Below are 21,687 nucleotides of genomic sequence, written 5' to 3' on the forward strand. Positions count from 1 at the left end.
CAACCCCATCCATCCATCCATCCATCCATCCATCCATCCATCCATCCATCCATCCATCCATCCATCCATCCATCCATCCATCCATCCATCCATCCATCCATCCATCCATCCATCCATCCATCCATCCATCCATCCATCACAATACAATACAATACAATACAATACAATACAATACAATACAATACAATACAATACAATACAATACAATACAATACAATACAATACAATACAATACAATACAATACATGGATGGATGGATGGATGGATGGATGGATGGATGGATGGATGGATGGATGGATGGATGGATGGATGGATCGATGGATGGATGGATGGATATACAGTATACAGATGGGACACCTCCTGGCCAGGTAGTGAGTGAGTGAACGTCTCACAGAGTGGGAGAGGGGCCATCCATTCCATGAACAAGATCGTGTCCTCCAGCCAAGAAACTCTGAGGTTGGCGCCCATCATGCAATCCTCTCTTAAGGCAAGATGCCCTTTGGGCTGCAGGCTTGGCTGATGAAACCATGTATAGTAAAGCTTTTTTAATTTATTTATTATTAAATAACTGTCCATACTTAGCAAATATATATATTTTTTTAAACTAAAAAATGACCATGTATAGGAAGGCTTAAATTACCATATTACATTGTAAGGCTTCAAAAATACTACAACCATAGCACTTATGGAGACAAACAACCAATCAAAGAGGCGAGATGGGAGTCTCTCAATGACAACATTACTCAAAACTTAAGTCTTTTTAACCAGTTTGTCAGTTTTCATTCTGTCATAAATGCTCTGTATCTTTTTTTGTTTTTTTTATTCGTCCACACAATTACAGGATAAGGCTTTACTTTGAAGTGCTAATGTATTCACATCACATCAAATAGATTAAGCAGTCTGTCTGAAATGTAAGTCACATGCTTGGACTGCTGTTTTTGGATGCATCACAGCTGACTATTTCATCAGCCCACAAAAGTCGAGGTCATGTGACGCAAACTCACTAACATGCCAGTCGTGCCAACAGCATTAAAACGCTCTGTCGCCTCTAATCATAAACTAAGTGCTGAAAGACTTTGTACATAACATACAGTAGGTGTGTGCGCTAATGTGGCTTAGGAGGGCTAGCAGCAATAATCCTCATTTACCATATGGAGGTCAGATGCAATCCAATTTACAGTATGACACGTCTTGTTACGCTTTTATGCATCCAGACACTTAACATAACAGTATTTAAACTGATTGTTATGCTGGTGAAACAAAGTTCAAATAAAACTGGTTGTGCATGAGAAAGGAGAAGCGGCAGTAAAACAGGCCTAGTTGTCAGCTTGATTGTTTAGATGTGTCCAACGATTGGCCAGCGACCAATCCAGGGTGTGCTTTCTACGCTGCAGTTCAGCCACAAACCTCAACAGGATAAACAGTACAGCAAATGGGTGGATGGGTGTTTAACATTATCCAATACATTAAAAGCATTTCACAAGCTTGACGTCACCATATGGCCTGTGGATGTTTTGAAGCCTCCTGTTTGGTTTGGCAGATTAGGCCTTATCATCTGGGCGCATTGGGACCACATGAGACCACAATGGAATGACAGGGTGGAACTGCGGTAGAGCACTTCTATCTGTGGTTGTAAATTGTCAATCATGTGGTAGCCATGCCCTGACAAACACCCCTGTTTCCTACGTAAACGTCATTTATAAAAAGATCAGGCTGTGAGGATGAGCATTTGACAGCGTCTTGATTTAACGAAGGTCACACCCTGCAGAGAGTTAGGGAAAAAAAAATTAACATCTGTGTTAGTCTTCCATTCCAATATATGTAACATTGTGATCTTAAAAAGTAACTGAAGACAGATTACATGAAGAAGATTAATGAAAAGTAACTCATTATATAAGTCATTATTGTAAAAACTTTGCAGCACACTCAAATGATCAGACAATATTTTTTATTTGATTTCAAAACAGGATTTTACAACACAGATGGTTTGTTAGCGCGAGAATAAATTGGCATGGCTTGTTTAGTAGCAACTGTAGAAGGAGACCTGGAGCAAAGAAGTTCTTTAAGAGTGAGTTTGACAACTATGCAAATTGTTGAAATACAAAATCCCAGTGTGCTCAAGTTCCCATTCTTAAGCGCTGATGCAATACAACCAAAGATTTGGTTTCAAATGCCATCTTGCATATATTACCAATTCAACGCTACTTCAAAGTCCACTGCGGATTATTATTCATGTATGCACCAAACTGCTATGCTGAACAGTCACGCACTTGTTTGACACACTCGAGAGAAAAACACAAGCTGTCAATCAAACTAATGGCTGAAATAATCCTCTACTCCAAATTCAGGATCAGCTCAGCCATGTCTCATGCGTACGTTGTTCGTCTTATCTACTGTATATCTACATATATTTAATACGTATAAAAATATGAGGCCTCATTTACAACCATATTTACATTTACGACTTCCTTAACTTAAGTGAAATTATTAGTTCATTTAGCTCTGTACATACTATCAGCCAAATACAACAGCGCGGCCTATTTGGGAGAAAAAAAAAAAATCACACCATGAAAAGCTAAATTGTACCAAACAGACTATATGTATTTAAAAAAATTGCACGTCAGCTTTAAAAAATAAAAATATTGAGTCGATAAAACTGCATGAGAGAAAAAAATTGGTCACTGCTCAACAGACAATTTTAATCAGAGGTGTCTCGATATATTTTTGACGCTGATAAATTTTTTTTCAGGTTTTTGAGATATTTTATTTGTTTCTAAGTTTGACCTATAAAATCTTGTGTAATGCAGACTTTACTATGCTTCATATTTTATCTCAAAATGTTGAGCAATTTGATTAATACAACGACAAACAATGCTGTGTTTCACTCTCCACGACTGCAGTTTGCTACTGCCTATTGCTCAAGCACACTATAAATGAACTTTGTCCATCTGTTCTCCAGATGAAGAAAATGAGTCGACTCAAGCTGCGGCACAAAGCAAAATGTTAGGAAATAATGCAGTTCTTGCTTTTCCGCCGTTTGTGCGTACTCAGTTGCGCACCGCGGTTGGTTCCTCCCATCCCGCTGCTGTACTTGTGGACCAGCTCCTGATTGCTGAGGTAGCGCATCTGGAGGGGTCGGGGGATGGGCTCCCCCAGGAAGTAACCTTCGTCCTCTGACTCCGATGACGACGAGCAAGTGGAGCACCAGTCGTCGTCATAGTCGTCCCAGGAGTACTGATTCAAGCCCGTGCGTCGCCCGGCTCCTGGGTTCTGGAGCGATAAGTCTGACGTGGTCCTGGGGCACTGCCGAAACAGTTGCGGTTGGTATCTCCCTCCTCCCGTGACTCCAAAGTGCTCCCTGGCGCTCCTCGGGGGAGGAAAGCGGTCGTAATCCTCTCGAACGTGAAGCTGCGGTCTTTCCTGAGGTCTCACCCTGCGCTCGGCAACCAAGTTGAGAGCGTTTTCTGAGCGAGAACGTTGGGATCTTCTGGAGCGGTGGTGGTGGTGGTGGTGGTGCCTTCGTCTCTGAGGAGTTTCCTCCGGCACTTCAATCCTGACGCTTGGTCCTCTCACACCGCTTACCCTGCGCTCACTTATGGGTGGCAGGCGGGCAGCGTTGGCGCTGCTCACCAGACTCGTTCTGTCTTCCTCCTGGTAGGTGAATCCAGGAGGTAAATGAGTGGAGCTCCTGCCCACCCCTGAACCCGAGGGATCACAATATTGCAACTGGTACTGAGAAGACCTGGAGGGATTGATTTCCATGTAGGGCTGACCACCGTTGACATCGTGAAGGGAGTCAGAGCTCTGAACCGAGGAGTTAAGGGTTTTCTCCGAGATGTTCATTCCAGGGTCTTTGCTCAGATCAGGCATGGAGAAACGCGACAGGTGTTCTTGCCGCTTCCCGACTCCTTCGGCAGATTGGCCTGCGCGGTACGAGAACGGAAGAGTTAAGGTCATTTCACTGGAGCAGGAGAAAAGTGTAATCACCCACCTGTCGTGTTGGATATGGCCAAGCACTCCATGGATCCTCTCGGAGTCTGCTCGAGAGGTGTCAGTTGCTCGGTAAAGTTAAGTGCGTTGATGGGGTTCCTGCTTCTGGCCACTTGGCTGGCTGGTGGAGGAGCAACATCTCGGTCCCTCTGGAAGCCGTGCAGACTGATGGAGCGCTTGTCTGCGGAGAAGCCGCCGTTGTGCTGGGACTGCTGAGATACCTCAGGGAAACTCATCTGGGTCCTTAGCTTTGGGCCATAGAAATCATCTGGAGCTGGCTGTTGGAACCACATCTCGTTTAGAGAGTGACCTTTCAGAGCCGAGATAGGCGGTCTCTTTGGGCCGCCGGTCTCTTTGACCCTGTGGTCCTGCTGTTGATTATTCTGCCCGGGGCATGGCGGGTTACAGGACGTTCTGACATTGCACTGGCTGAGGAGCTGCAGAGGGGTGGGGTTAGCCGTCGATTCAGGTTGGGAATCCAATTTGTAGCCATCCACGACTTGCTTCTGGTTCTGCCAAGCAGGTGGCTCGCGTGTCAAACTGGGGGTTTGACTCGAGAGACTCAGTAGGTCCATTTGTAATGACAACGGGTCCACCTCGCCCGATATCGCCTCCGTTTGCCCTCCGCTGCCACTTTTTGCTGCCTTGGAGCTGCGTCTGGACTCTCTGGTGGAGCGAGCGCTCTGAAAGGCAGAATCCGAGGAGTCCGAGCCGTTGGGCTCCTCGCCCAGACTGCAAGAACGGGAGCAGAAGATTTGCCCTTGCTTGGGCAGGAAGGGTCGACCCAGCAGGGAGCGCTTGCAGCGGGCACAACAAAAGCAACCCTCGGAAGCGTGCCAGTGCTGCCCGTCGTACGTCATCTGGCCTTGGTCAATGCCTGCGGGTAGAACACATGGCACAGAGTTGATAAAAAAGCTTGCATTTTCAAGGTCAACGTTAATTCGAGAACAGAGGCACAAATTGTCTTTTGAGAAAAACTGCAAGACTCCAATTAAATTGTACTCTGAGGCAATCTCTGTGGAATTTTGCCAGTCATGAATAAATGAAAAACTTTTTTGCCACATGTTTTGTTTTTTTATTGGGTAATAGCTGCCATCTGGTTTTTCAAGCGTCAGTTTTGTAATCGTTTCAGGGATTACACTGTCAGATGAGAGCATTTTTGAAAAATTTTGAATCATTTAAATTTTGGTCTCCCATCACATTTTTTTTACTTTTATTACTTAGAGTTGTACTGTAGGCCTGACAGAGAAAAAAAAATCCTCACGGATTTTCCCCTCCACATTCCGCTGCATACCAATATGCTCTCCGCAGGAATCACAGTACTCGGCGTAGAGGGATTCAAAGCAGGAGCAACAGTACGGTCTTCCATCCTTCATGATGTAGCGCTGGCCCCCGAGCACCGTCTCACACTCGAAACAGCAGAAGTGCTTCATGTGCCAGTGACGGCCTTCGGCCTCGGTGCACTCGTCCGCCAAGATGATCTGAGAAGGAACAAATCCGATAAGCCTACAGAGATGAAGCCTGACCATCATTGATAAAGTCTGGTTTTCACAACACACATGCTTTTCATTCCAACAGATGAGTAGAGTTAGATAGTGAATATGTGAGAGGCTTGTCTGGGAATTGTTGGGTGTCAATCTTGCGGGACACATGCCCCATCTGTTCCAAACATGTTGGGGTCAGCCACGGGGAAGTTCACATGAGGTGCCAGGGTGATTGTTCTTTTTTTTTTTTTTTTAAATTATGTTTTCCCAGGCCAGTCCCTTAATGTTGCAAATCATGGTTTGTTTTTCTTATCCGGCATTCAAAAAGGAAAAGCACGAAACAAAATGTGTGTAAGTGAGTGACAAAAATAATCTTTCAAGTTTACTTTTCATTTCTTCAAGTGGGTAATCTGAATTAGCTGCGAATAATCTATGTCTAGACAATTAGACAGCAGACTATGACTTTTTCACTCTTCTGTGGTGTGGCCAAAGGAGAGAACATTTATCAATCATTCAAAAGAACTGTTGAGTGTATGACACAAAAAAGACATTGTGCAAAGATTCGGGCCCACATGGATAATGTATTTGTGGAATTATGAGTTCCAGAAACTGTTACTAAATTTGCCTTTGGTTATTTGGCAACCATAACAAAATATAATTCTTAAAAGCAAAATTAAATACTTGACAACACAGTTTTAGGGTTAGTTTGAACAGATGAGTAATCGTATTTGATTGTGATTCGTCATGGACAAACCATGTGATGTTTATTTCAATTATTTCTTTTAAGCAGCTTCGACTTTAAGCCAGATGTGCATTTGAAGTCAGAATAGTGTCAGTGTCCCCCATTAAGTGAGGGAACTTTGTGTTAATTGTAGAGTTGATGGTTTCAGAATGTGTGCGTGTGAGTAAAATCATATGACAGCAGTTTAGTGCTCGCTACCTCATCACAAGCTGTGCAGCGCGGCTTCAGCCTCTCGGCGTGGTGCCGGCCGCAGTAGATCTTCCCGTCCTGATAAAAGTAGATGAGGTCCACCAGGAGCTCGTTGCACATGCTGCACACGAAGCAAGCCGGGTGCCAACACAAGGCGTGGCCGGCGCGCGATGCAAACACTGCGATGTCGCCGCCGTTGATCTGGTTGCCGCACTGTCAACAGATGGGAGAGGAGATGTTGTCGTTTTCATGCGGGACTTAAATGTTGATATTAGACACACATTCTACCTGTTCACAGATGGCTCCCGTCATGGTCACGGGGAAAGGCCGGACGTTGCCACGACCGAGGTTTTCCCGTTTTCGTTGGTTGCTGAAGAGCTTAAGCTCTCGTTTCTCCTCGTCGTCCAAACTGTTGCAATAGCGCACCTGAACATGGGACAATAAAATGGTCGGTGTGACTTCTCTTTTACCTTTTAGGCATTTACTAAGCATCACAGCAAGGAAAGATTTCATAATTGGTTTTCGGCTAATGGAATTTCTGTCTTGCCCTGAGGGAGGAAGGGTGAGATGGCTGAAGGTACTGGGGGAGGGGCTCCGTTTGGACTCTCACCTCGTTGTCGTGGGGCGGCAGCTGATGGAGGAGCTGTTTGATGCGGTATTTCTCTCCCGGGCTGTTGACATAGGGCACCTTGTCCTCAGGGAGGGAGCTGTAGTACTGATGGACCTGACAAAGAAACGAGAGGATTGATTGGGATGCTGCTGACAACCATTTTTTTTGTTATGGTCAAATTACTCCTAAACACTGTGTTTTTTCCTTTGGCCATCATTTTTACACATATCTGTTTTTCTTTTGTCTGTGTATGCAGAAATACTTATGAACTACCTGATGTCCGTGTGGGTTATAAATTTAGTGGCTCTTATGAACCCTGACAAATATTTAATTTGACAAAACTGGTCAGCTCTTCCCCATCTTACCTCTTTTTGCCATTATACGGTTGACTGCATGTAGCTATTAGCTAATCTTTAAAATCTTTCGCCTAGAGAAAAAAAAAATTGATTTAAGACCAGTAGTGACTCGCAGTTTGATTCATAGGGCATAGACTGAACGCAATCTTGCCTTTCTATCTCTGGTCATGGACAAAGGAATGTATGATTGACATGTCACATGTGTGTGCCCCCGCACACGTGGATAAGAAGTGATTAATATATATGCACGTACAGTAGAGAAGTAGGTGTAGAGGAAGCAAGATTAATGTTAATCTGTCCATTCCAAATTACCAGGACATTCTTTGCATTGCACTGACTGTCATCTGCCTGTTATTTATGGTACTCTCATTATTGCACTGTAACTGGGGGGGGGTCGAGGTATAATGGAGGTCAGGCACTCAAACGTGAATGCGAGTTGCTGCAGGGGGTCAACTTAAAGGGATATGAAAGAAGTAAATAAACATGTAGCATAAGAGGATCTGATTGTAGTAGTTATATTTTTTTGTGACGACTAAAGCAAATCATTGGAATGGAAAGGCGATCAATACCATTGACTGGGTCAGGCCAATCTTTACAACCCATCTGTCACATGAATGGATCTACTGACTCCAGAGTCTATTAGCTAGATCCTTGGCAAGAAAGGTAACCAGATTCCTTTTGTGGTTTTGCTTTTGTTGGCTTCAAATGGTGTTGCAGGGGTGCGTTCAGCAGCAAGGCCCAGGACATAATGTCCCGATAGTGCTCACAAGCGGAGAAAATGCTTATACTACCAGAGGAGCACGCATGACACATGCTTCCAACAGTAACAACAACAGGGTAGTATTTGGGAGGTTAAAGGCCCACTGCCCTGAGGATGAGATCTGAACACAGATACTGCTCACAGAATACACACCCGATTGCGGCGAGAGGCGGGCGGAGCAGCTTGTGATAATAACTGTAATCAAAAACAGATGAAACTAAAGACAGAGCACAATTTCAATCTGTACCGAACACAGTGTTTTGAACGTTAAAACGGCAGGAGTGATGCCTTCAGACGAAAAGAGAAGACTGCATGTGGCACCAGTGCTGACAATCGCTTAACAAGTGATGGAGGTGGAGACACCATGTATGTGTTTGGTGTTATAATGATCACCGGGGAATAAAAAAAGATTAGCAGAAAAAGTCATTCCCTAAAAATACAAGGGATGTACTTTTTGTTTGCGTACTAGCACCGTGTGCTGCTAATGCTAAGTTGAAAATGGCTGGTGAAAAAACAAGTTTAAAAATAATCTATAAAAAAATAAAAAATAAAGCTATGCACAGCCAAGTGCTTTGTACGAAAATCACAGCCAAAAATAATGATGTATCTCTTTCGAGATTGTTGTAAAAGAAGGGGATCCATGGCAAATCCAAACTGATGTTACTCGATCAAGCCGCAGACTGTGACTCACATAAGAGTCTCTCCAAAGTTTCTTTGCCAAATTCCACCAGATCTGATTTTCAGTTGACTGCTTGTAAAGTACTAATCTTCTGGAAGCTTTATCTCTTGACTGGCTCGCTTCATCTCTGTCACCGTCGCATTATACAATGGACGGAGCAAAAGCAAATGTGTTCTTTGTGAGGGGAAAACTACTTTATATGGTCTTTGTGATGACATTAAGATCTTATCACATGATGTTTCCAAGTGTCTGCTGAGGAACACGATTGGTTTATTCGACAAGCTTGGACTTTGAGAGGAACACTGACATGATAGCGGACCCTAATTAGCTTTCCCAGATTAATGCTGCCTTGCATTGCAGTTGAGGTTTGGATTCATTCATCCCTCCCTCCCTCCCTCCCTCCCTCCCTCCCTCCCTCCCTCCCTCCATCCATTCATATTATTTATTTTAGCTATTATAAATATAAGACACGTGATGTTAATTTGAGCTTCTCACTCATTGGGCCAATTTCTCCTCCATTCTTATAAAATTTGTATCATTACCACCAAATAGCAATAAAATGTGTTAATCATTCGCCAGCTCAGGTTCCACTTTGGTCTGACTGCCGGCAAAGTCACAATCCCTGAGACGTGAGCCTAATTGACTTCAAGGTTGGCCATGTGACCCAGGAGGGAAATGAAAAATAGCCTCTTGGGGGGGAAAAGCGATGGCTTTGTATTGACCAGTTCGTCACCCTGAGCTCATCAACAAAAACAAAATGGCTTCCATAAACACTCCTCCCAGCCAATAAATCCAGAAACCCTCCTCAATGAAGTAATTGGGCTGTTTAACGTGTTTGTGTATCACACGAGCTTAGCTGCCGTCGCTGCAAGGCCTCATGAAACTTTATGCAAACATGTTTGCATGCAAAATGGATCGAGGGACTGCGGGAGCTTTGGAATCCTTGTTATCCTTTAGCCCGCAGGCTCAGCAAGCAAAACTGACGAACTACCATGGAAGGGAATAGTTCTTGTACATGTAGCTAATGAAGTTGCTAGTGAGTGTATGCAGAAGCAGATGGTTAAAGATTTTAAACGTGCGTTGTGGCGCACTGTACCTGTTCAGGTTTGAGTCCTGGTGGCACCCAGGCGTACTCCTCCAAGGCGCATCCAGAGTCATCGTCTGAAGTCGAGTTCCTCTGGAAGTCGTACATCAGCTTGGTGACCGTCTTCTCCATTTCCACAGGCATGGTGGTCACTGCATGCTCCTCCCGGCGACACTTACAATGCACACAGATCTTCCTAACGTGAAAAAAAAAAAGCAGCTCCTTTAAATGATGGCACTGGACACAATACAAAAGCGGAGATAAAATTGGAGGCGAAAATAAGAACCGTCTCGATGATCTAATTTATGCAGCTCAGCTTTGTGGCGTGGAAACATTTTTTATTTGAGCTCAGCAATTCAGAGGGAACACCATGAATTTGGAAACAAATTCTTTAATAAATCAGTGTAAGGATGGGTTCATCAGAAACAAGCAGATACATAGGAGGTGATTTTAGGGCCATGAAACAAGTTGTAAATTACCAAAGGGGGGAAAAAATAGAGCCCTATTTTGACAGCCTTTTTATAGAAGTGTGAGGAAAATCTAATCATCCCACCTACTTGGTCGTAAGCCCAGCTAAGCCCCATTGATAATTCTGTAAATAGCCTTTGACTTTTTCTTAAAACCAGATGGGGTCTTTACTCACAAGGAGTGTAAAGTCCTCTCAGGTCAAAGGTCAAGCCTCCCACAGTATACTCACAGTAAAAATGTTGAGGCAGTGCATACAATGCTTAACAACTCTCTGAGGAGCACAAGAACAAGGAATAATAGCAGAATGAAGCCAGCCACGATAGAAAGCACAATTGTGAACGCAAGCACATGATTAGCATTACGCAGCTAGCACAGTTTAGTTAGTCAAGCAATGCAGTAAAAAAGGGGGTCAGTATGATGTAAAAATAAATCAATAAAATACAGACTCTGCCAATAGAGGAGAACTATTAGTGCCGTTAACGAATAATGTCAGCATGTAGCATAACTATGTGCTGTTTATTTTCCTTCCACTCATTGGCAAGTTTCCCTTGTCAAGCCGCTGCGTTATCTCACCACTTACAGAGCTAATGCAGTTATGAGCACCCCATGACACTTTGCTGTGGAAACAAACCACAAAAGAATAGAAGTGAAGCAAATTGCTGGTCGAAAACTCATGGATCAAGTATTTTGGCAACTTGAAAATGGAAAAAAAGTCACGACATGACTCCCAAGTGACATTGTCAAACATCTTATTTCCAAGAACTGCATTACGATTAGAGATGACTTTTTAACCATTGCTCATCGGGAGATTGCAAAAAAAAAAGTAAACATATGAGCCACCTTGACTGAATGTTGACGCAAAATGGGGGTGAGTTGCATACTGTACAGCTTGCCTTTGTCCTTGAGGCCACCCTAAGGCAGCAAAAACAGGGAGACAATCTCATTAGCATCCCAGACGGACGCCTACTTGTCTGACTGGAAGCGCTCACAGACACTCGGCACACTGTATGAAACAAACTGACTCTCGGGTGGTCAAAGATGTGCCTGAAGTGTCGATGGCACATTGCGCCCAGCTGCCTGAGCCTCACTTATTTGTATCTTGATGTTTTATTTTATTCCCGGTGTCAGTTTAAATAAAAGCGTCACCGTAACATGTCTCAACTTGTCATATGGCACGTGAAGCATACAAACCGGTCAAAAGTTGGAGTTTCTCAACAGCATGGAGAAGGAAGGGCAAACCAAAAAAAACAACAAACCACCAAATTGCCATCTGCGCTTTCCGTCAATACTTCAGGCTGTGATAAAAAGACAAAACAAAACGTTGCCAAGTTATCACAGCGGCACAATTCAAAGCAACCCAACTTTCCTTCTTTGTCATCATTTCTAATTTAACACAGCTTCGCCGTAACAGAAAAAGAACTCTGATCTAAAAGAGCGCTTCAAAAGGCAAAATAAAGCAGCAAATGGGAGGACAAAAGAACAAGTCAGCCCGCCTGACAGCATGGCAAGTGGTCAGCTGTTTCTATTTCTGCCTTGGCCTCAGCTTTGGGCCTATATACAAATATAGCCTTAAAGAACCTAAAGTCAAACATTTCACGCCGCATTCCTTCTTGGAGCACATACACCGGTGTCCTCCTGCCCCCCCACCAAGTTTCTTCCAGAACTTCTGAATATATATTAAAAAAATACAATTACAAATAGATGACTCAAGATCAACCCACTTAGCACAAATAACGTTACCTTTCTCGATACACGAATTGCCCACGGCTAAGCCCCGCCTCCGTGTGCAGATGTTTGATAAGCATCCTCCAATGTTTCACCTGGCAAACATCTCTTCACCACATGAATTCTGGCAGAGATCCTGTAGACCTCCCGAGGCACATCAAAAGCCCCGCCCCCCGTCTGTCCTTGTGATTTACAACAGTCTTCACGCACATGCTGGGATTTCCCCTCCACGGAAACTTGATACCAGAGCTTCCTCTTGTAATTGCATGATTTCAATTAGCAAAGATTTGGATAAGTCAAGCACATCCCTGACACCTCATAAATGAATGAAGTGAAAATCAGGAAAGTGTGAAAAGTTTCCACTTGTAAACATGAATGAAAATATTTGCCCCCTGGGAAGATGTTGAAATATACAACCCTGAGATTTATGGAGTGTCGATGACATTCACAGAGATTATGAATTTTCATAGCACTTCAAATCAGTGTGTTACACTTTGACTCACAATTCTCAGACCTTAAACTTGCCATTTGGAAGCTTTCATCCTCATTGATTGTTAACGCTAAGCATGACATAGAGGTGACACGGGGTCACTTGACACATGACCATTCATGAGAGGGAGTCATTGAAGAGACCGCCTGCTCTCCAAACAGCCTGCACCTTTTCATAAAACACTCAAGTGACACTAGAAAGAGAGAACCCAAGTAGAAAACGGAAGTTCAGGAATGGCAAAGACAGCAACGACTGTGGCTTGGTATTCCATTTTAAAAAAACGTCTCACGAGGACTTTTAAGATGTGGGAGGGGTTGAGTCAGTAATCTCTGCGCCCATGTTGATTTTGGTTCAATTGCTAATAACTACCGGAAAACAGCTTATTCTCTGTTGAACTATTTAATGGATGTCAAAAAGATTAACACGCAGCTGTGCGGCCTTTTTCTGCCAGATGCGGAAGAAGGTCTGTCCTCTCCAAAAAAATCTTATACTGTCTGTGTCGCGCCCATGTAGGAACGTAGTAAAACCTCAACGATAGGTTGGGATCTTTCTATGTGACTCCACCAGGTTCATCTGGTGAGTGTGCAAGGATGCAAAAAAATAGGAAAATGCAAAACCAGGAGCATTGTTGTGAAATCTATCCCCCCCAAAAATGCACATTTAGTGCTCTACCTTGGAAAATAAGATTTGACCTATTTAACTCAAGTTTTCAAAACTGCCTGCTCCAGTTTTAATCGAGTCTTCTTTCACAATGAATCTTGAGTAACTCCCATAAGCTGTTTTTTCCATATCAGATGAAAATTGCAGATTCAACTGGCAGATTTGTGCTCAATGACAAGAGAAGAACAGAGAGAACATGACCTACATTCACACCACAGCCACGGCTTTTCACTTCACTCCTCTTTTGTTTGTGCTATAAAACTTGTGAAAAGAAAAGCAAATCTTTCCCCGAACATCTTTATGTTAACATTTCTGTCCGAAGAGACATCACTTGATTTTGTCACGGTTAAACATAACTGGAGGTGTTCCTGACAAAAGTCAGTCTAGACAACGACGACGTTTTCCATTAGCTGCCAATTAGTGCGAGCCAGATGCAGCGTGTTCCCGAAGCCAGTGATTACTCTACCATCTACCCGTCATAACTCACGACTGAGGGACAAAGTTCCGTACTCTTATTAGTAGTCTAGCTCCGGGACAACGGTCTAAACAAGAGGATCGTCTGACTTCAAATCGAAACAACCAGCCTCAACTAGTATTTCAGATGTAGAGCTCATTAGACTAACAATCAAGACCGAGCAAAATGGGTGTCACATCATTTATAGACACATTGTTGTAAACCGGTTCAGAAAAGAGGCATCGTGTGCTGAACTGGAGTTGAACCATGCCATTCAGTCGGACTCGGGTTGCAGTCAAGGCAGCTGCAGTCACCAAGAACGTCTAATAAAGGCACCACTGCTAACAACGTGACATTTAGGACAGAGCAACAACCTCAAGAAATAGTTCTTAAAGCCAAGCCAATCAAGGGGTTTTACTTCGTTGTAACATTATAAAACTAAATTTATGCTCCATGACACTATGTAAATGATGAAGACGCTGCTTTAAGCTGGACCTTCCAGTTATTCACGCACTCGCCTCTATTTTATGTCCCGATTTCACGTGCCCCCTTTGGACATACAGTACTGTGGTTGTTCCTTATATATTTGGAATCACGGGTTAATCATGGGTCGTTATTACAACTGTAAAATTCATTCAGCCATCCATCCGCTTAAGCGCACGTTCAAACTATTCCAAAGTCCTAAAAACTGCAGTTGCATTAGAATTGAAGGACTCCATAATGCAGGCTCCTAAATGAACTAAATTGTTTAAGATTTTCAAATTAGAGACCGGGAGACCGGTTGTTAGAGCCCCTTTTAGCAGACTGTAAATTCCATGTTAAAGTGGAAATTCAACTGTATAATGAAAACACAGCAGTTACAACATGCTGTATGGCTACATTCTAATAACAGAAAGAACATTTTTATCCTGCAAAATTCATTCTCTCAGCATCGTAATGTCTCTTCACTCCAACTCCGATTCTTTTTTTTTTTTTTAGTCACGGCTGCAGATTCCCATTGAGCCCAAACTCCATGATTTATTCATTGAGTGCCAACTCGCTCGATAAAGTGAGAACACTTGAGGTGGGAACAGAGGGAGTCACAGAAGCAGCTTCCAAGGAAACCTCACACCACAACAGGCTTCAGACTCCCTGCTAACTGCCTGCCAGAAACAGATGCATCAAACAGAAGCCACTGACTGTGGGGTCCAATATAGTAATGAAACACTTAGGAGGGAAATATCACAGAATATCCACTCCAGTCCGCAGTTAGAGGGGAAAATGCAATGACCAGGGTTGAAATGCAGCCTCCCTCTGCCTGTCAGTTGCAGGAATTTGGGGGCTGCAGCTCTCAAACCTGGAGCGAGCCACATCGTGCGACTCCAGCCAATTCGTTCACGTGCACCTTAAATCCTAACAACTCATTTCATAGTTATTGGCATGCTATGTCATTTACTTATATAACGAAAATAGCCAAATAAGATAAAATGGATGGAGACAATAAGCACATTGAATTTTAATCCGTTAGTGTTCTTGTTTACCCAGCAAGCATCTCCAGTCCATATGGCACAGAGGCTACACAACAAAAGACGATGCGGCTGCAAGCGCACGGTGGCTTGACCAGCGCGCTCCAGGGGGAGGGGATGAAATTGGATGGGGTGGGGTGGGGTGAGAAGGGGGTTATTATAAACCAGTGAAAACACGTCTACTCTGGGAAAGCTGGAGCTTATATTTTTTAGAACTAAGAAAATCCTTGACGCATGCAAAATCAATACAAGTCTCCAAAACTGTCAAGGAATGAAAACATGAATCCTGCCTGATGTGTTCAATTCGGAGCGTCTTCCAAATTCTCCCTCCGCACATCCAAATTCAAACACGAAAAAGTGCTTACCTTCTTACTAAGTGCGTCTGGGTGAAGCCAGAGTCCTGACCTCGGCACTGAATGCTTTCAAACACGTCGGCCACATCGCACCAACTGGCTTTGCCACAACAGCCCCACTATCACCCGCTGCGTGGTGCCACTACATCTATCCACTGTGCAAAAAAAAAAAAGTTTAGTCGCTCGTCTTCTGCAAACACATTCGAGATTCCTGCCAACGAAAACAGTGGAGGAGCCAACTTAGAGCGGGTCAGAAAGTCCCAATTTGCAGCGAGCAGCAAATCCAGAGAAGAGCAAAGATTCCGATTTGCAATTTCCACTTCTGGAAAAAAAAAATGCAACTGAAATATCCTGCGTATGGTTTAGCAGCGTCCGTGGTCCGAGAGACGATTCACGCAAAGCCTCCGTTCGTGGAAGCGCACCGCAGCCACTGGAGCGTCTCTGCTTAACAGCCCTTTAATCGGCAACCAAACTCAAGTTAAATAAAACAGCGCGGTTACTTCCTGTTGGCACCTTCACAATAAAAGTGTCACTAGAACTTTTATTGTGAACATTTTCATTGTGGATATTTTTTTTACAGAATAAATGTTGACTTTTAAAAGTTCTTTGATACTACTTTTAGAATTTAATTTTAATTTTGAGCATCAGGGTTCCAATTTCGGATCCTGTCTTTTTGATGAAGAATTGCAATTTCTCCTCATGCATGTCTTGGTTTTCTCCCACCTTCCAAAAACATGCTTGTTAAGTGAACTCTCTAAATTGGCCATAATTATTCATGTGAATTATTATCTTGTTTATTTGTGCCCTGCAAATGGCTGGGGACCAGTGCAGGGTGTGTGCCAGCTCTCACCCCAAATCAACTGGGATCGGCTCCAGGTCACCTGCGACCCTATTGAGGACGAATGCAATAGGAAATAGCTCTATGGAAGGAGGATTTTTTTTTTATGACGTTTTAGGCAATAGTAGCACATTTCCTGCAATAGTCTGGACGTTCTATAGTTAACTTGACACACATCCGCCCATTATACACGCTTGCGCACACGCACACTTTACTTTCCCTCCTGGCTAGTATCCCGGTGTGATGTCAGCAAGTCCATGTCCCAAACACTGGTGAAATTAGCGGCGTAAGCTCTGAAAAAAATTTGCATGCGAATCCAACTATTTTCCTGCATCAAGAGGCCCAAGGCAAAAGGAAAGAGTTTGAGTTGTAAAGGTAACCACAGGGTGCTTGACCTGCATGGGGGAATGAGGAGGCGAGTTTCTGTAAACAAAACAGCTGTTTAACATAAGAAACACATTTTAGCTGGAAAAAGGACAAAAGGCTTACCCACCAATGAAAATACAAATATCAAGCCAAAATCAGGGCTTGATGGTTTAGAAATGTATTTACATTAACATGTTCGGTGCATCCTCACTAGATTTGCAAAATATGAATTAAGCAGCAAAATCCACCCAAGATTTCTGCTCTGAAATCCTCTCTGACATACGGCTGGCAACACTCAACTATCCTCTTACCCTCACCTCATAATTGTAGCCCCTTTAAAAATACTACAACTTCAATTACAGTTTAGGCAAACCTCCAAGCCTTTCCACAGGCCCAAGGAGCTCAAAGCACCACTGTCCTTTACGTGAAGCAACCACAGAGTTTGCGGTCAGTCTTTTGCCAATGAGTAATTCTATTTTCCCAAATAAACATTGAAAATTTTACAAAAAGAAAGAATAGAACAGTCTTGAGGGACTACAGATAGTATTGCCTGCAAAAGAACTCCTGGCATGTTTGAAGAGCCTCCTCTGCCTGGTAATTTTAGACAGCGTGCCAAACGCGGTTACTCCCTTCTGAAGCAAGCAAAATCATAATCGGCTCTATCAAAGTGCAAGATGTTCAACATCATAAATATGCTTGAACATAAGAATGTAAGAAAGCTGTGTCTTATCCAACTGACATTACTCAAGTAAAATAAAAACAGACATATATATATATATATATATATATATATATATATATATATATATATATATATACAATCTGAAAATCCCGTCTGATAAATCAGTAACTTTATCTTGATTTGAGACGACACCACCATTTCAACATTGGCTCCCTGAGTTGAATATATTTTTTGAAACACAAGTCTTTGCTTTCATGTGGCAAATGCTGATGGCTATCACCCGAGAATCAACATACAAGGCAGCTGGGGCTAACCCCAACAGCTGATAGCCAAGACATGTTGAGAGGGAGGAACGTCCTGTCCTCAGCTTTTCTTGCAATGCCAAGAAAGATTTCTCATGGAAAGTATTTTAGTATTTACATTTCTCCAAATCTCATCCAGGTCTGGTTGCAATTTTGTTCTATCTGCTTCAGGGTAGTAGAAGCAGCCAAGACGTTTATGGCAACATAATGTTGTACCACCAAGCAAACTGTGTCACATTCGAAAGCAACCTGAACTGTCCAAAATAATTAAGGGCGGAGGGAGAATAGAAGTCCTAATAGTTAAATGATTCTCTGCTGAAGTGATTCCGTTTCTCCACCAAACACAGAACCGTAACGCTGAGGGAAAATGACCTTTCTGGGGGTTGGATGGCGTGGTTTTAGAAAAAAAACAGCTTAACTCTCCCGTTGCCATAACTTATTAGTACTATGGTCCAACTTCTCTACACAGAAAGCAGATTTATTGAAGCAGCCGACCGCTCTTTCACTTTAAGCTCCTTTCGAACCATGTTCGAAGCAGATAAGTGACCATTATTCAACCCATGTTGAGCATTAACTGGATTAATTCTGCACGGCTAGAGGGATGAAATTATATTCATCAAAAGAGAGGGAAGTAACAAGGAAATGAGGAGAGCAATTGGAAGAAGTTAATGGAGTTGGCTAAAATACAAACCGGAGTCTTGCTACGGTGCCGAGGCCTGCACAAGTCATTAAGTCACGGTGGGAAAATTTGAGGAAAAGGACATGTGAGAGAAAGAAAGAAGTAATCTGGACGGTTAGTTTCCAGCATTAGGAGCCAGTGCAAGGAGGTGACCTTGTGGCATGTTGACTCAAGGGGACTTGATCCATTTCGAGCCCTCAAGGCTCACTCACATGAAGGAAAAAAACAGCCACGGAGCTTCCATCTCGGTACATCCATCGAAACATCTACCTCCTATGCAGACAGCTCCCTCCTGGGCGTCAAAGCTCAATTTCAACCGTGCTGTGCCCAACCACTGCTTCTGCCTTGTCACTGAATTTTTCAGAGTTCTACAGTTCCCTTGGAACCCCCCAAAAAACAACATGAGGTCACATTCTGTTTAGAAAAGGAAAATGGTTGGAACAATAAGTGAAAAATAAAATAAAACAAATTAAAAAACATGAGAAGTGACTTTTTTCCATCAGCATCATGAATGAATTACAACTCCCACACTTGTCCACCTTTTTATCTGACTCACTCCACTCAGTCAGCCTTCCTTGACATTTCTTACCTTCCCATTGTGATCATGATGTGGTGTGGGTGGCAAATCTCTGTGAGTCACAACTTCTTTTCTTGCTTTTATATAAAATATAAGAACCATATTAAAGAAAAAAAAAAGAAAAATAACAACTGCTGAAGGGGTAACATTTTGAAGTCCAAGTGAATTTACACATACTGGTACATATTGACGAAGACATGTCAATAGCATGATAGATTTAAAGATTTGTCATTAGCTTTTGATTTGATGACTGAACAAGTAAAAATATATCAGCAGAACTTCCCAACATGCTTGGATTCAGTGAAATATTTTCCTTCTTTCCTTATTGTGTGATTACATTCCAAATTGAATGTCATGAAACCACATGGCGTAGATTGGTATTGTTTAAGGCAATAACGCAATCCCCGCTCAAGGCTATGATGGGCACCGTACAGAAACTTCCATAAGGATTCAAAAACACAGACACGTTTGGGCGGGATGTGTTTTAAAAGTGATGTCATCTGGCAACATTGTCTTGAGCACAATCTCAAGAAAATTAATTAATAGTTACATGGCAATTTTATATATTCGGAAAGTGCAAATTGTCCAGATTCACTCGAACACCCCCTTTTCTCTTTAGACTGCTTGAGAATGAGTAGTCGTTTGCCACATCACTTACCAATGCCCTAGCCCCCAACCTCGGTTGTCATGGTAACGAAAGCCGTGGCCCAAAGTAACTGACCGTGTCGTGGTTTATTCGCCTTACTTCAGTACAGGCATTGTGTGTTCGGTTCCGGTGTTCTCAGTCTCTGTTGTTTGTCTTCGTGGGTGCCAAAGTCAGTTGGGATCGGCTCCTGTTTTTTTTAATTTTAATTTAACTAATGGGAACTATTATTTTTAATACATGGGGGAGTTTAGTTTCTTGTTTTGACTGTAAATAAATTCAGTGATTAAATAAACAAATAGAGCTTACTCTAGAGAACGGTAAGGTTAAAGCTTTGCCTTCCGATCCCTAACCTCCACGGACCCTGTGAAGACCCCTGGAGGTGAGGGCTGGACTGGCTCGAGCGAGAAAATTGCTTGTTTCCAGTCACGCTGTTTGCATAAACAGCATTAGCAGATGACAGAGATTAGTACCATAACTGATTCGATTGAATTGCTTCAGGATGGATGACTCATCCAATACTTGTCAGACAGTGATAAACAGAAAAATGAAGTGTCAGGTGCTAAGTGTCAAAATGATTCCATGTTGAACAAAATACACTCCAACATTTTGTCTTAACAGTAACTCACTCTTTGAATGTGAGCCTTCTTATGGAAGTGCAATCCATCTCCAACAACGTTACAGTCGCTTCTCAAAAGTTGCCTTTTTAAGGCATGGCCCATTAGGAGGCACTGAAAGAGAGCAAGACGGGAGAAAGTAAATCACCTAAGCCCATTGCTGTTTACAGACCCGGCTGGCTGGCTTGCTTGGACTGCTGTTTATTTGAACTGTGAACCTCCGTGTGCGATGTGTGTGAAAGGAAAAGTGTGTCCAAAACAGAGAAAGAGAGAGTGTGTGCATTGCAGAGCAGAGAGAGAGAGAGCGAGCGAGCAAGAGTCTACACAAAACCCAGTGTCTGGGCCTCCAGTTTCTTTCGCACAGCGAATTCATTTGCCCTGCGGGCTCCCGGCGCTCCTCCGGTTCTCCGAACCACAAACGGTCCTCTGTGTGGCCCAGTCAAGGCTGCACAACTCAAAAACAGCCTCCTCACACCCGCCGTGGCTCTCCAGACACAATAACGTCCTTCTGCTGACCCTCACATGACATCACACCCTTATTCCTCCAAACAATATGGTTCAACTGGAATTGGCAAAGCCAAGCGTAGACATGTGCAAGAATGCATGCGACTGAATTTGTGTCAGTGATTACAAAACCAAACCAACGCTGAGGTGAGGACACATACTGAGGAGATAAACACACTCGTATGCGAATCCAAATCTACTGTTCATGCACAGAGCGGGTATGTGGGGAAAAAAGCAGTTGAGAATTGCTTGTTAAATTCCGTTTCCAGGTTTATTAGCACCAAATGGGTTTTAGTAGAAAGTAGGCGAGGATAAAGAATTTACTAATTCATGGAATTTAAGAAGCCACTTGGATACACTAAACAATTGCTACAAAACTGATTTGACAATATTGAAAATGAAAGCCAGTTTCATTTTCCTTATTTATAGCGAGCTTGTTAGTGAAAAATGGACCATGTGACCACAGTGGTGCTTTCAGGTGGAGTTAAAGGATATTCAATAAATGCTCAAAAGGCTTTCATGGCTCAAATTCTATGTTTTCCATTCACGGGGGCGATTTAAACCTTCAACAGCCACAAGGCTGAATCCAGTATGAAAAAGAAAGAAACAGCATTAACCTAGTTTGAGTTGATGGAAAGATACCATGTTGACACATGCCAGCTCAAAAATGTCCAGTATTTTTAAATGACAAGGCATTTTTTTTCTATCACTGACTTTTAAAACTCAGCACTGATTATTATTTTAGCTAAGCTTCGCTTTTCTAGCTGAACTCTGTGTATGTTTTGCGGCTAGCGGCTGCACTTAACTACAGACTTTTGAGTCGGATAGAAACACCCAGAAACAGTGCAAACAAACAATGATGCAAGTGTGCACATGTGCCAAGAGCTCAGATGGACACAGCCGTGCAAAGTTAAAACGATGCCAGTGTCT

At 43.0% G+C, this 21,687-nt stretch overlaps 1 protein-coding gene across 6 annotated transcripts in view; it reads right to left on the reverse strand.

Moving 5' to 3' along the window:
• Positions 1-1,931: 1,931 nt before the first annotated feature.
• prickle2b (prickle homolog 2b) overlaps positions 1,932-21,687 on the reverse strand; it is a 44,643-nt gene continuing 24,887 nt past the window's right edge. For 3 of the 6 annotated variants that reach the window (XM_088390207.1, XM_088390209.1, XM_088390210.1), the window contains 7 exons: positions 9,907-10,090; positions 7,016-7,129; positions 6,694-6,831; positions 6,415-6,618; positions 5,285-5,471; positions 3,992-4,867; positions 1,932-3,923 (listed from right to left, as the gene is read on the reverse strand). In XM_088390207.1, coding sequence (XP_088246333.1) covers positions 3,004-3,923; positions 3,992-4,867; positions 5,285-5,471; positions 6,415-6,618; positions 6,694-6,831; positions 7,016-7,129; positions 9,907-10,090 — 2,623 coding nt within the window. In that variant the 3' untranslated portion in view covers positions 1,932-3,003. Of the gene's footprint in view, positions 3,924-3,991; positions 4,868-5,284; positions 5,472-6,414; positions 6,619-6,693; positions 6,832-7,015; positions 7,130-8,284; positions 8,674-8,822; positions 8,967-9,906; positions 10,091-15,561; positions 16,000-21,687 lie in introns of those variants that run through there. The other 3 variants (XM_088390208.1, XM_088390211.1, XM_088390212.1) reach the window with 3 other exon arrangements.

This window comes from Syngnathus floridae, chromosome 11 (assembly GCF_059516105.1).
Source record: "Syngnathus floridae isolate MCC-2025c chromosome 11, RoL_Sflo_1.0, whole genome shotgun sequence".
Lineage (NCBI taxonomy): Eukaryota > Metazoa > Chordata > Actinopteri > Syngnathiformes > Syngnathidae > Syngnathus > Syngnathus floridae.